Source organism: Lates calcarifer, linkage group LG5, assembly GCF_001640805.2.
Source record: "Lates calcarifer isolate ASB-BC8 linkage group LG5, TLL_Latcal_v3, whole genome shotgun sequence".
Lineage (NCBI taxonomy): Eukaryota > Metazoa > Chordata > Actinopteri > Centropomidae > Lates > Lates calcarifer.
In genome coordinates this window covers 12,960,691-12,975,667 of record NC_066837.1, presented here as the reverse complement: position 1 = coordinate 12,975,667, position 14,977 = coordinate 12,960,691, and the positions used below count along the sequence as shown (strand labels likewise).

The 14,977-nt window shown below is 36.8% G+C and overlaps 1 protein-coding gene across 1 annotated transcript; it reads left to right on the top strand.

Moving 5' to 3' along the window:
• The first annotated feature begins 74 nt into the window (after positions 1-74).
• On the top strand, positions 75-14,394 carry LOC108896500 (leucine-rich repeat LGI family member 2). The gene is made up of 9 exons (XM_051070596.1): positions 75-230; positions 8,606-8,789; positions 8,978-9,049; positions 9,279-9,350; positions 9,703-9,774; positions 9,917-9,988; positions 10,615-10,784; positions 11,387-11,551; positions 12,197-14,394. The coding sequence occupies exons 2-9, from the start codon at positions 8,614-8,616 to the stop codon at positions 13,030-13,032; spliced, it is 1,635 nt and encodes a 544-aa protein (XP_050926553.1). The 5' UTR covers positions 75-230; positions 8,606-8,613; the 3' UTR covers positions 13,033-14,394.
• Positions 14,395-14,977: the final 583 nt, after the last annotated feature.

The following is a 14,977-nucleotide window of genomic DNA, read 5'->3' as shown; positions in this document are numbered from 1 at the left end:
TGGTAGTGATTTACTCCATGTATTCTATTGAATGTGTGGTGGTAACACATGGTATATATTCTCTGTTCAGATGAAAACCAGCAGCAGTTGTTGTCAGCACCCACTGCAGAGACCAGCTACTACCTGTTTAAGTCAACATATAACCTGCCCATGCACTGCAACAAAGACTGTAAACTGCAATAAACTAGCACGTGACTGCACAGACACAGCGTACACCTTCACCAAGTACTGTGAGTACAAATGTTACGTTTTAAGTTATACATTTTGTTTTCTTGGAATAAGAAGTGTATTCGGTCCTCTTACAGTAGGAGGAAAAAAGTTTAATATGATATTAAGAAAAACAATTGTGACACTTCAAATATTGGCACTAGTATTTGTGGAAACAGGAATGTATCAGTGCTCTGCCCACTCATTGAAACAGCTGTCTACCCTGGATGGAGAGAAGTATTCACCACCAGCTGGTGCCAGTCAGCTAAAAGAATTTACTATAAGTTCATCCATTCATCTGCAGATGTAGCGTGAGATTCACGTCAGCTCACTCCAACCTTCCGACCAAGGGCCAGTGTGGGGCTTGTTGAAGGTCGGACAAAAGTACGCGGAGGAATATTTGAAATGGATGTTCTCTAGCGCAAATTCAGAATCAGACTGTCTTGCGTAATAATGATCCAGTTTTTGGAGCTGGGTCTAAGTGTTGAAGACACAAGTGTTGTTTCTGGACAGGGCCCCATATTGGTGGTATGCAGCAGGGAGGGGCTCAGCCAACAGTTGCTCCATGTGGAGGGCACACTGACAGCAATATCAAGGACAGAGGGCACCGGTATAAAGCCTTTGTCACCCTGAAATCCCACTTTTACCCTCAGTGTCAGTAATGTGGTCTGGTCTCTTAGGGATCTTTTTTTTTTTTCAGCAGCAGTTTAAAGAAGTATCTGTACTCTTATATTGCTCATAGGTATAATTCTGAGATACTTGTGCTTTTCTTGAGTGTTTGTTAGTTTATAGTTTGCTCCACTTTTCAGAGGGAAATGTACTTTTTGCCACACTACATTAATCTGACAGCTGTAGTCGCTTCATGTATCAGGGCTTATCATTGAAAACATGATAAGCATATAAAACAAAACTCATTATTAAGATTAAATCAATGGTTTCTAACCTCTCTGGCTTGTGACCCCTCAAGCCCCTCAAGTGTCTAGTTAGGGCCCGTTGTCATGCTTTAGATGTCCATGATTTTTTAGCTGTTCCATCAAAGAGACATTTCCCCTCTAAATTCCTCCCACCTATCTTATTTAAATGATGTTGTCCTGCAAGTCTAATGGGGTAAAATTATCTAGTATATCACAAAAAAGCAAAGATTAGAGAAGTCCAGAAAGGATGGGAGCCACTGGACCAAACTACTCTCTATAAATCTCTATAAATCAGTTAAAACTAGCTCCACCTTGGCCAGTAAAAGTACTCATGTATTGATAGATCAGTGTTAAAGATCCAATAATGTAGTATTTTCTGCAGAACAAGTACATTAATACTTGTATTTTCACTTACGTATGAGGTTAATGCAGGATTTTTACTTTACTGATGTATTTTTACATCAGTGTATTAGTACACTTACTGAGGTAAGAGAAGCGAATACTTTCCACTACTGTTTTTGAAGCATTTACATCACAGATGAAGCCTGTGGTGTGTGTGTGTGAGAGTGTCTCCACCGCTTGGCAAAGACAAACGGCAGTAAACTACTAAAGGTCATGACTCAAGATTGAATTTCACATCAACAAATTATACGTTTATAACAGTTCTTTAATACTATAACATCTTTTTTTTAAAAAACAAGTTAACCCTCTTAAAGCTACTTTGACAAATATCATAAAAGTATTGTGCAAAGACCTGTAGTTGTGCTTCGACAGTGCAGCTGAGAAACGCTTGTATTTATTTCCTCACAGGCTGAGCCATTTAGGTTTTAATTTTCTCTCTCTGTGCCAAACTGTGAACACACACAGGTTGAACTGACCTCCACAAAGCTGATAAATTTAGGTAGCTATTTAAAATGGGGACACCGCTCACACACAAGCATGTTGAGATCAGTTTCTTACAGTGGCTACATTAAAACAGCAGGTGTTAAATCATGAGCACCATTAATCAACGCCAAGAACGGTCCATGTGAAGACCTTTTCAACCCGCTCTCTCACCCTCACACATCAGATGTTGATACAGAACAGGGTCACCACTGAGAATTGATACACAATATGTACCTGCTCTAAAAATAACTCTAGCATGAGAGATATGTTGAACAGTAACACAGCAAATCTTCCAGTGTTAACAAGTGTTGATTTTACAGTGACAGATTTTCTGAGTTGACAAGTGCTGGTCAGACACTTGTTTGTCCACTCACAGAGCTGACGTGGGTCTAACATAGGCCACACAAAAGGATTTGATAAACTCTGATAAATTTTAGAGCCTGGTGTGCACCACTGGGAAAGTTGGAGACTTTCACAGTATTTCTCTGTCAGTGGTGAACATTTATTCAAGTGCTGTTCTTAAGTACAGATGAGATGCTTGAGTATTTCCATTTCTGTTACTTTATACTTTTATTCCACTTCAATTCAGATGCAAATACTGCACTTTTTACCTCATTTATTGGGTAACTTTATGTTATTTTGTTAGTTTAATAATACAAAATGTTATCAACAAATAACTGACTGTGTATTATAGATTAAGATTAGATAAGGCTTTATTGACCTCATGATATTCACAAGCTATCCAGTAGTAATTAACCCCACCTTTATTAGTTTCAACATCAAAGTGATGTGCAGTAGTGCATTGTAATTCAATAAAACATATTATTTTTAGATGGCCAATTCTGCATAATGACTCCTTACTTTTGGAATGTAACAGCATTTGTGCACTGTGGCACTGACACTTACTACTTCTTCCATTAATTGTCCAGTTCACAGAGCAGCAGCAGGATCTCTGATTGACCAAACTCCTGCTAACAGCTGATGATAGCACATTTCTTGATTACAAAATGAAAACTGTGAATATTAAGGAGCAGGAAACAAATTGTGCAATGCAACAATCTTCTAGGAATTACATTTATATACAATTAATTTACAACAGCAAATATACATAAGTACACGCACAAGTAAATGGGGTAACCAAATGTTAAATTTAAAAGCCGTCTTACAATCCATTTTGCAATTCAATTTTCAATATTAATTCTACGTCAGAATAAGGAAATTAAATTATTAATTGGCGAATTCATTGAGGTGTTTATCACTATTTTTTTAGTTTGAGTTTTATAATGCATCATTTAAATGTAAAGGTAGTTAACTTATGATTAAACACTGCTGAGGCTATAATTATTCTTGTGTTACACTCCAGACTCCATATGTACTCACAAAAACAACAGTACACACAGTGATAGTCCATTTCAAATATATTATCCAATCAGTTAAATGTTTTTATCATGCTGTTATTTATCAATGATAAAATAGCCCATTATTTATTAATTCAAAATTTGTTGACTGTCCAAAGCAGAATTGCCTCCATTAAATGACAGCATCCAAACAAACCAACTGCAACATAAAAATGATATTTGATTTAGTGTAATTACAGCTGTGGTTGTATGTTTGTAGTGGTAGAAGCAGCAACAGCACTGATGTCCTCTGGTCACCAGTCACAGAAGAAATATTCAGATTATTTACTGAAGTAAAAGTAGCACAACCAAAATTACCATTAAAATACTTTATCAGAAATTCAAAATGACATTTACGTAAAAGTAAATAAGTATTATCAATGCAAGAATTAAAAGTAGAAGTACTCATTCTACTAGACCTGACAGTGATGTTATTATAGATTAGAATATTTTATTTTATTAATATTATTGACACATTAATGTGTAAGCATGATTTTGTGGTGGTCTGTAGTGTTGGCTGTTAGCTCTATTAATAACATCTATAGAGTATTAATTTATAAAATAACTAGAAACCTTAGCTTCAGATAAATGAAGCACAGTAAAAAGTACAATATTTGCCTTTGAAATATGCTGAATAAGAAGTACACAAGTGGCATGAAATGGAAGTACCTCACAATTGTTCTTCAGTTTAAGTTGAAATAAGTAATGATCATTCACATAGTAACTTACACACACCAGCACTTAAATAGGCCACAAAACCAGTACAAAATTGACAACATTTATGGACAAGTCTTAGGTTTGAATATTTCACGAATGTAAAAATATATCGAATTGTAGTTGGAACAAGCTGATACGGAAGATAAATTACACTGTTAGACTGTGTGAATTAAGACAGTTTTTACAGTCTTTAAAGGTACGTGAGGGGGAAATGGGGGAAACTGAGTCAAGATTTCCCTGCATTACAATAATAAGGAATTTTTTTGCCCTTAAGTATAAATTACATTGGTAATCTTGAACAAAGTCTGGTTTGTTATAGGCACAATTTCACGATATGTTTGTTTTGTGTGAGGACGTACCTTTTAGCAGCGCCAGCGAGTTTCTGATCCCGACCTCGGAGCCTCCTGCAGCTTCTGAGTGGGAACTGGAGAAGTTTGAGAGCTTGAACACCTGCTGTGAAGCAGTCACCGGCAGCCAGACACTGCACTTCTCCAGGTTACCCCCTACCATACCCTCTCCACCCCCACCCCAACCATCAAGGGTTTCATGGTTCAAAGGGTAAAAGGTCATCTTTGGATTTGAAAGTGTCATATGTGAGCTAGTTCAGTGGATGTAAGGGATTAGAGCGTTACCCTAAACCACCGATAATGACAATTCACTTAAGTATGATAAATGATCATTTGGATCACTTTCACTGACCCCCAGTGAATTTATAAATATCACGATGTGAAAATGTGACACATATATGTCAAAATGAAGCCTAAGAAACATATTTTGATGATGCAGGAAGCTCGCCATATTGTTTTGTCAAGTGTGTGTTGTTTATAGCTCAGTGAAACATCAGGAATGTGCCTTATTATCTGACCTTTACAGTGACTTGAACGCAAATTCACATGTGACAGTTTCCAAATCAAAGATAACAATCAGCATTTTTTAAAGCTGGAGTAAACACAATCAAGGGACTATTCATAGATTTTATTGATACCACTTTCTAATAAGGAACCAATTATATAGGATTATAGGATGTAAAAGATAGTTTTATTAATGTTTAATCATCATTTTCATCATTGATAAACCATCATTTGAACACTACTCTGGGAAAAAGCTGCAGAGCCTCTAGACCAAAACCCATCAGTAACAGCTTGGTAATACTGACAACTGCTGACTCTGTGGATTATTGTAAAAACGTTGTCTTAATTACAACCACATTACAGAGTACAAAGTTACTGAAAATAATTTATCTTGATATTTTTCTGTAAGTTGTGTGAAGGTGTTTGATCACTAGGAGAAAAAACCAATCCCTAACCCTTCACTGTAAGTCCCTCTAATTAATATTTAAAAGCGGTGTATAAGCTTTTAAAAGAAAAATAAAGTGTTATGTACATTATAATTAACAGTTATAACTTCTTTTATATTTTATGTTGTTACAAGTGTGTTTTACTATACATCATTGTCATTGTTAGTCATACCTCTTTGTACAGCAGCCTCTACTCCCGAGTGTCCAGAGGAGGAGTTGTTAACGAATACATTAATAAACACCTATATCTTCTTACAACCACATCATAATGTTATGTAAACCATTTCTAAAATGTATAAATACTTATTCTTTCTTAAGTACTTGAAGTAACTTATTACCAACCAATCAGAAAACTACAAACAAGAAGAAAGAAGCTACTGTCATTTTTCTGCACAAACATGTTTAACTTATCCTTCCTGGAATACAGATGTCTTTTATTGGCCTGTTTTCAGTGTTCTGCTAGTGTCAGTATTATTTTGCAGAAGTGCCATCTCACCACTGTTAAATGCTGCTGATTTGTGACTAAGCAAAAGAAAAGAGTTTGTTTTATTGGAGTCATAAAGTTGCACAGACATCCAAGACATGACCAAAATGTAATAATAAGACATTCACTGTGTCAGGGGTCACAAGCGACAGACATATCTTCTCGTTTGTGAAAGGCAAACAAATCCTGCGATATTTGTATTTAACAGAAAATAAGTTTAAAAAAAAAAGTTTCCACATCCTCAATTACACCTTTATGGTTGTCTAGAAAGAAATAGTGAGGACATGTTTGCTGTGGCGTCATCTGGTTTCAGTTTGCACGTGTCCTGAGTGTTTCAGGGATACTCTAGCCTAAAAACAGCAATGCTAGATGCAGAGCTGTCATGAATTATGCCAGCAATGGCAGACATGTACGGTTGCTCCCTCCTGGCAATGGGTATTTGGTTTCACTCATGCTCATAGACTACTGGTCCTCCAGCAAAGGTCAGCACCTTGTTAGGGCCTGCTGCGACAACTAACAAACCTATTGTTGTGTGAATTCTTCTTTCGATGAATAATGATACTGGAGGAGTTCATTTCATAGGTGTATGAGAATAAACTGTGATACACTGACTATTTTCAAACACAGATAATCAAGTGAAACCATTTCAAAGTTATGAAACAAGGCAGGAGATCAGACTGATGTGACCAGAATAACACAAATATTATCACTTAACATATTAAACTCCAAATCGCTCCTCTCCACGAGTAAAACATCTGCTAAATAAATGTAATGTAATGGCCATTCTATTAAAAATAAAACACCTATGACTATAATCACACAGTCTGTTATTACAGACTCTTCTGTGTCTTCATGATATTATTTGCTCTATTTAATATGAAGTCTTTATTTATTGTTTTAGCTTTTTTAATTACTTTATTTTCATGAATGTAAGTATGTGAATTCTGGCTTGTTTCTATTCTAATTTCTTTAATAAAAATTGAAACTAAATACAACAAGAAAAGTGAAGTGTTTAGCATGTTTTAGGAATGTGTATTTCAAATACACTTCATTGACATTAAGCTTTTATCATACATTATTACATACTGGATAGCATATATATCACGTTGAATTAGAAATCACTTCATAGGCGTGTTCATTTATCTGTGTAAAAAATTAAAAGAGCAATAAATCTACCAGGCAAACAAAATGAACATTGGTACATTGTGAGGTAAATTTTCAATGTCTAATTCTCCCAAATTCTATATTTTAAAGCCCCTTTGTGTTGGATTTGAAAATTATACTCCAGCTGGTGGAGACAGAAGCATGAATGGGCTAAAACTCAGATTCCTGAAAATGTCTAAATTTTTTTCTCTACGTACAAAAATCTTAAACCAGCAGAACAATTTAAACAGAAAAACTCTACAGACAGCAGATTTCAGATCAGAGAATTAGGACAGAAAATCTTCAAAACAAACATCAGATTACTTTTCTCTTTGTTAACAAAACTATTACTTGTTCAGTGAAGACTTTGGGGTTTGTTCCCTCTTTGGTTATCAGCAGCTTCCCTCTGGTGGTACGCTCCTGTAACAGCACACTACACTACACCACTGTGTGTGTGTCAGGTTGCAGTTGGTCCAGTAAAGTCTTATTAACACAGACAGAGGACCTTTCTGTTTTCCAGAAAATCAATGTGCCACATATATCTTCCCCAATTAAACTGAGCTGGATAATGAAAGTAACTGAGGCAAACAATGTCAGTTTAATTTAGGAAAAGAGTTAAAAGTTCAGCATCAGTCTTGATACACAGAGAGTACAGAGTTTAGATAAACATCCTACACTTTGGGTTAAATAAAATACGTGTGAATATAAAGTATCTACCAATATACACTGAAAATATTACCATATCATATCCTGTTACAATAGTTATTATCACTGTAGTACCATTACCATTAAGTCTGATTATTGGTGTACTCACAGTATGAATGGGTCTATTTATTGGATAGCAGAATAACTGCAAACCAACTCAGTCACTTACACTATTGATTGTTTATTTGCCTTTCAGGCCTAATAAACACAGTGTGTTTACATGTATCATTATTTGCATCTTTAGCAAATGTAATGGTTTTCGTTACACAAAGGCTGCACTCAGAAAATGTACTTTTCAAGTTGTTGACCAAGTATAAATTTACAAGGAAAAGATTTGACAGTAATTATGTTTTTGGTTCTTGAGAGGAGTTTAGCTTTAGATTTACTGTGTTACATAGTAATGGTTACCTGTTTTCCTCATGAAATCAAATTGCTTTAACATGCATAATGTGTCATGCTAGACTGTGGATGACCAGCTTACATTTAAAAAAAAATGTTCATGGTGCTAAAGTAATTACTTCATATAATCTTTGTGTTTTAGTATTACTATCTATTTAAAACGACTTTTATTGAAGTATTGATTAAATATGTATGTGTAGATCTAGGTTGTTTTTTAGTGTCCATTTCTACAAAAACTACCATTACACTGCGATTAGTGACGAGACGACGTTTTTGTTTTTTTTGTTTTTCTCGCCTCGTCCGAAACACAAGCAGTCTCCGGAGCGCCGCTGCAGCCGTATCAGCCTGTGTCAGGGCTCTCTACTATACTGCTGCATTTTGATGTCGCCCAGGCGGATAAAATAAGCTGCTGCTAAGCAACTGACCTCGGTCTCATTTTACTGTTATTAATGTTCAGGGGGCAACATGACATCTACTAATCGGTGGCTGCTGGCCGGTTTTGCTCTTCTGTACATTTGTGGAGCAGTTGGAGCCAAAAGGAATTTCAAATGTCCTTCAGGATGCTCCTGCTCCAAGGAGACGATCATCTGCGTCGGCACCTCACACGTCCCACGGACCATACCGAATGAGATCAACTCATTGTGAGTAATCACATCGTTGTTTCTTCAGGCAAAGTAGGATTATTTCTTCAATATAGCAAAAGACAACCGGTGCTGCATTCAGGGAGACCGTTTACTGCAGAGTTGGCACTTGGTGTGTCTGGTACAGAGAGTGAAGATGTCCCAATCCGAGTTTGATTTTGACTTATTGGATGTGTTTCTTCTAACAGGAGCATGGTCAATGGATCTATTGCTGAAATTACAGAGGGAATGTTTTCACTGATGCCTTCTCTTCAGCTGTTGTAAGTGCAGTTTGTCATGTGAAACCGCTATTGATTAACTGGTGAATAGTGATTAACGTTAAGGAACTAGCTGTTAGGAACACAGGAAAAAAAAGAGTAGATAGATAATCATCAGTACAGTTTTTTTCCCCCTGTCTGTTATGGTAAGAAGTTAGAAATTGGCAAAAGTGCAGTAAGAGGAATTTTTGTGTGTGACACTCTTTGATTGGGGGTTGTTTTTATTTTACAGGCTTCTAAATGCAAATTCTTTGACCACAATTAAAGATGATGCTTTCTCTGGTCTTCCACATCTGGAATATTTGTGAGTATTGTTCATCAAACGTACTGCTCTCTTACTGTAACATGCCAAAAAACATCATGGAATTTTTCCTTTTTTTGCATTTTTTTTCCCACTGTTGGATTCATAATAGTTAACTGCTGTAAATACTGCAGATCATCTCTGTATAATTACATTGAGTATCACACACCAACCAACTTGCTACAAAACCCCCACCAATGGACAGAAAACCAGACTCATAAACAAAGACGTGTATCCTCCCAATACCTACAGACTTATCCACAGATAATGATATATGACATAATATGTTATTTTGTTTGTTTTTTTTTCTGCTGGCACATGATAATAAACCACAGTTTTGTTATTCATTGACCAGATTTATCGAAGGAAACAAGATTGAAACAATCACCAAAAATTCCTTTCGTGGTCTACGAGATTTGACTCATCTGTAAGTCTGTTATTCTCTCTACCACTTAGAAAAGACTTTGGGCTGCACCTGCAGTCACCAACATCTTAACTATTGTAGAGGTAAACTGATGATTCAACATAGAAATTACAGAAGTGCGCCTCTCCCTGCGTCTCTGCTTCAGCTCCCTCGCCAATAACAAGATGAGGTTTCTGCCAAGAGATCTCTTTTTTGACTTGGATTCGTTGCTGGAACTGTGAGTAAGCAGTTGTGGTGTCAGCAGAGTGTGTGTGTGTGTGTGTGTGTCTCGTTTTTCCATACTGCGTTCCAAAGTGAAGCTGACTCAGGCTGTGCTTTGTGTTTGTGGCTGCACTAAATCCTACATGGATAAAAATGGATAGCAAAAATGTAAAGTTTGTGCGTCTGTCCTCTGCAGTATGAGTGCATCACTGCTTTTGGGTCACTTTCAGTCGCTGTTAAATAAAATTGATTAACAAATTGTTCTCACAACATTGCAGAAGTGTTTGTTAGTGAACAATAGTTGGAGAACAAAACCTTTTGTGACATAAATTGCAGCTTGAATTATTCATGTACGTATCAAACAGTCACCCAGTACGTAGCGATCAATATAAACCAGTTATTTGTTCCTGCACAGATCAAATTTTGTAGATGGAAGGTTTTTATCCTACAGCATGTGGAGCTATCATTTGGATTATTATCATGCATTTTAGCTGTCATGCCACAGGTATAAATGTGAACTGTGCTTTTCAATCATTTCCTCTTAACGCTATAAAACATTTTGCATATTTTATTGATTCTTTCAGTACATGTCTCCAAACTGATTTTGTAAATGCTGATGATTCTCTCTCTGCCATGCATCAGGGATCTACGGGGCAACTCTTTCCAGTGCACTTGTGAGAACAAGTGGCTGATGACGTGGCTGAAAAACACAAACGCCACAGTATCGGATGTCTTCTGCGCAGGCCCCAGCGACATGAAGGGCAAGCGGCTCAGTGACCTTCCCATTCCACCGGGCGAGTGTATCTCCACAGGTAAAATGATGAGTGCACCATCAAAGGCATTTATGAATAGTCGCAGCAGACACGGCTTAGAATGTCATGCAAAAGACAGAAAAAAGAAGGAGAGAAGAAATCGATAAAACTGTTGAATAATTGAAGAGGATGCTACCGTCCATCGTTCTAGACTCAAACAAACAGACTGCAGGACTGCTGACGTGTGCCTCTGGAAACACCCACACATACATGTACAATAAGTACACAAATATTCACACATGTACACACATAAATATGTAATCAAAAAGCATTAAGAGCAAATATATATAAATATATAAAGATTATAATGCCCTTGTCTTTTAGTATCAACCATTTAAAAATGTTTACTCTTAAATCATTTACTATTTCTCAGTTATGCTGTCTTGACAGTTCGTGCTTAATATTACTATTTAGCTATTAAATATTTATGTATAAATTTATTAGCAATATTGACGATATGATTGCCCAGACTCTTCACAGTTTTGTCATCCAGAAGCTTTACACAGCATGAAAAATGTAATTTAAACAGTGAGGTCCTAAATATTGACTCTTTCACTTTGTCAGCAGACTAACAGTTGCTGTTTTTGTTTTGCATTTCTCAGACTTTGTGCGTCATCAGTCCATTCCCATTCAGTCCATGTCAGCGGACATCTTCTCCTTCAAAGAGGACATCTACGTGGCGATGGCTGCCCCAAACTCCAACAGCTGTGTGGTCATGGAGTGGGATCACATTGAAATGAATTTCAGAAAATTTGATAATATCACAGGTTTGACAAAACCCACCCTGAATCTTTTCTTAAACGATAAAACTGGGGATACTCTGTATTCTTCTGTTGTCTATAAATTCCATCAAAAGATCAAAATCAATAATGTATTGATCTACAAACAAGTTTTGCCTGCGTAGGCAAAGCCTCATGCTGCTTATTCTCCTGAGTCACAGACGTCCATTGCTGTTCAAAAACAATTAAAAACACATCAGTGAGCCACAGTGTTCCACTGGGTGATATTATCATTAACTTTGGCAATGTAATTTATCTTGAGTCAGTCCAACAAACACTGTAAGTACTGTTAAGAGTATGTATTCATCCACGGCCAAAAAGAGTAGCCAGCAAATGCACTATCGATGTCTATTTAAGTAATGTTTGCTAAAAACTACAGAGTTTTGCTGTTTATTTATCTTAAGTCAGTGGGCTTGGTGGGTAGGTAAGTTGAAACATTTTGAGAGACAGTCTGACACATTGGATTTTGTCTTTTCATTCAGTTTGTGTACAATAACAACAGTTTTCAATGTTGCCATCATTATCCTTAAAGTTAAATTTGGAATTATCCCTTTTTAAAACCTAGAATAATTAGATAATAATCAATTCATGTCATTCTGATGTATTACCACTGACAACTTTTTTTCCTCACAGGAAAGTCTGTCGTTGGATGCAAGTCGGTCCTGATCGACAACCATGTCTTGATAATTGTCACCCAGCTCTTTGGTGGCTCCCACATTTACAAGTTTGACGATCAACAAAACAAGTTCACCAAATTTCAAACTATTGAGGTCTTCAACATCTCAAAGCCAAATGACATTGAGGTCTTCCAGATGGATGGTGATTGGTATTTTGTGATTGTGGACAGCTCCAAGGCAGGACTGTCAACTCTGTACAAGTGGACTGACCAACCAGACCGGAACGAAACTGGTTTTTACTCCTACCAGTTTCTCCATGAGTGGTTTCGCGATACAGATGCTGAGTATGTGGAAGTGGACGGGAAGTCCTACCTCATCTTAGCCAGTCGATCTCAGCCGCCTGTCATCTACCTGTGGAACAAAAGCACCCTGAAGTTCATACTTCACGGTGAAATCCCAAGTGTTGACGATGTGGTGGCAGTCAAGGCTTTTCGGGAGGAAGATGAGTTGTATCTGGCTCTGACCTGCTACATCGGTGACTCCAAAGTCCTCAAATGGACCAATAAGCAGTTCACTGAGGTGCAGACTTTGCCCTCTCGGGGAGCAATGATCCTCCAACCTTTCTCCTTCTCAGACAGACACTACCTTGCTCTTGGCAGCGATTACTCATTCACACAGATCTACCTCTGGGATGTGGAGACCAAAACTTTTCACAAGTTCAAGGACATTTATGTGCAGTCACCCCGGTCGTTTACAGTGGTGACCACTGACCGGAGGAATTTCATCTTTTCTTCCAGCTTTAAGGGCAAATCCATGGTTTTTGAGCATATTATCGTAGATCTAAGCTTGTAGTGCCTAGAAATCCATGACTAATCACAGTATGTGTTGGTCACTCAGATCATTTTGTGTATGCTACAAAGGAGTCTCAAACCCTGTATATCTTTCTTATACAACTAGATATATCTTTCTTGGTTTGAGACAAACATTTTTTGTTTTCTGCTACTCATATACTCTAGCAATTATGGCGGTGCCATTACTAATAAACCCCAAGTAGATGACTTAAAACTGAAGGCAGACAGAAATAAAAAGCAATGGCAACTTTTGAAATGCTAACAGCATGAAGATAATTTTATGGCATACAAGATATTATCTTAAGAGGTGCTGGCTTTTATCGCAATTCTGTCAAACAAACAATGGGTGAGCCCAGGGCTGATCATTCTGACTAAGACTACCATTGACTATAACCTCGGCCACCGCACAAGTGGTAAGAAACCTAAATAGAGAGATGATGGTGCACACTTTTAAGACAGTCCCTAATTGAAGGTATCCTTAGTGTTGTATTTGCAGTACACACAAAAAGTGACAGTGAAATAAAAGAAGAGCTCAAGCCTTTGAAGAAGGCGCGCTTGTTGAAAAAGATAGATACAGAGATTGTCGTATGTAGCCTAAAAAACTTGATGTTGTAAAACTGTTGGGGGAGCGGGTTTCAAAGACTCATTCTGGCTCTACCACTGTAACCACTACGTTTTTCCTAAAATGCGCTAAACTCTGTAAGTGAAGTGATTTGTTTGAGACACTGTTTTGACTGATAATTTAAATGTGCATGACACAGAGTTTTTTTTTTGTTCACCAGAATTACATCAGAATGTATTGGCTACATATTATGAGCTTAAGTGTAAGTGCACAACATTTATAACAAGCTACTGTATGAACAGAGTGCCTGATTAGTGGCAAAACAAAATATAATTTACCCCTGATTTCTATGCAAAATGTATAATACTAAGTGTTGCTACAATCTCAAGGTTAATTGTGTGCTACTGTGTGACTTGAAATGACATTTAAATGATTCTAAACCACAAACGTGTCTTTTCTTTACTGATTTTTTGATATTTTTCATGTACTGTACAGGTTTAATTACAGTCTCTTTGGCTTGGAATATAAATCTTTTTCACATAAATAACAAAGGCATGGTGTGCTAGTTAGGCCACAGCCATTTAATTCAAAAAATGCTAACATTATTTCTTGAAAACAAAACATTATTGCCCTTCTAGCTTTCCTCTGGTCTTATATAGTAATGATGTTTATATATGTTTTTCTCTGCCTGCCCTAAAGCAATGATGAAGAGCTGAACTTTTACACAGCGCTACATCTACAACCTTTAGTCCCTATGTAAGAATGAGTTTGTGGAAATGCATTAAAGAACATTTAACCACATGCACTGTAATCATTTGTTTTTCACTCTGCCGTCGTTTCTTGGCAGATTTGCAGACAGAGAAATGTGGCCATAAAGCAAAGTGCCTCAGACTGAATGTTTGAAATTGATAGTCCTGTCTGAGGCAGCAGTTTCTTTCAACTGCAACAGAAGACGAACGACCAAACCACATGGTTTATTTCATAGAACAATAATTGAGGAATTAAAATGTTTTAATAGTGTATTACAGATTGATACTGTATTTGTTAAAATGTTTTTGTTCAAAATCACATGGCATCTGTGAGGTGTTTATAACTTCTAATATTTTTTTCTGTCCAATATTTCTTTGGAGATCTCATAGACAAACATAATTATCATATTCCCTGTCAAAAATTACATCATGAAATAGTCAAATATTGCCTGTTGTTCCCTCATGTGTGCACTTTATGATGACAGATTTGTTTTAAGTCTCAGTTGTGAAGTTTGTACAGTTACACTGAAAGAAGTACTTACTGTGCACAGACTTATGCTTATATGATGCACACTGAATTAGATCAGAAAATTAGGCCGAAAATACTGTCGATTTGATCTTTATGGTAAAGATTT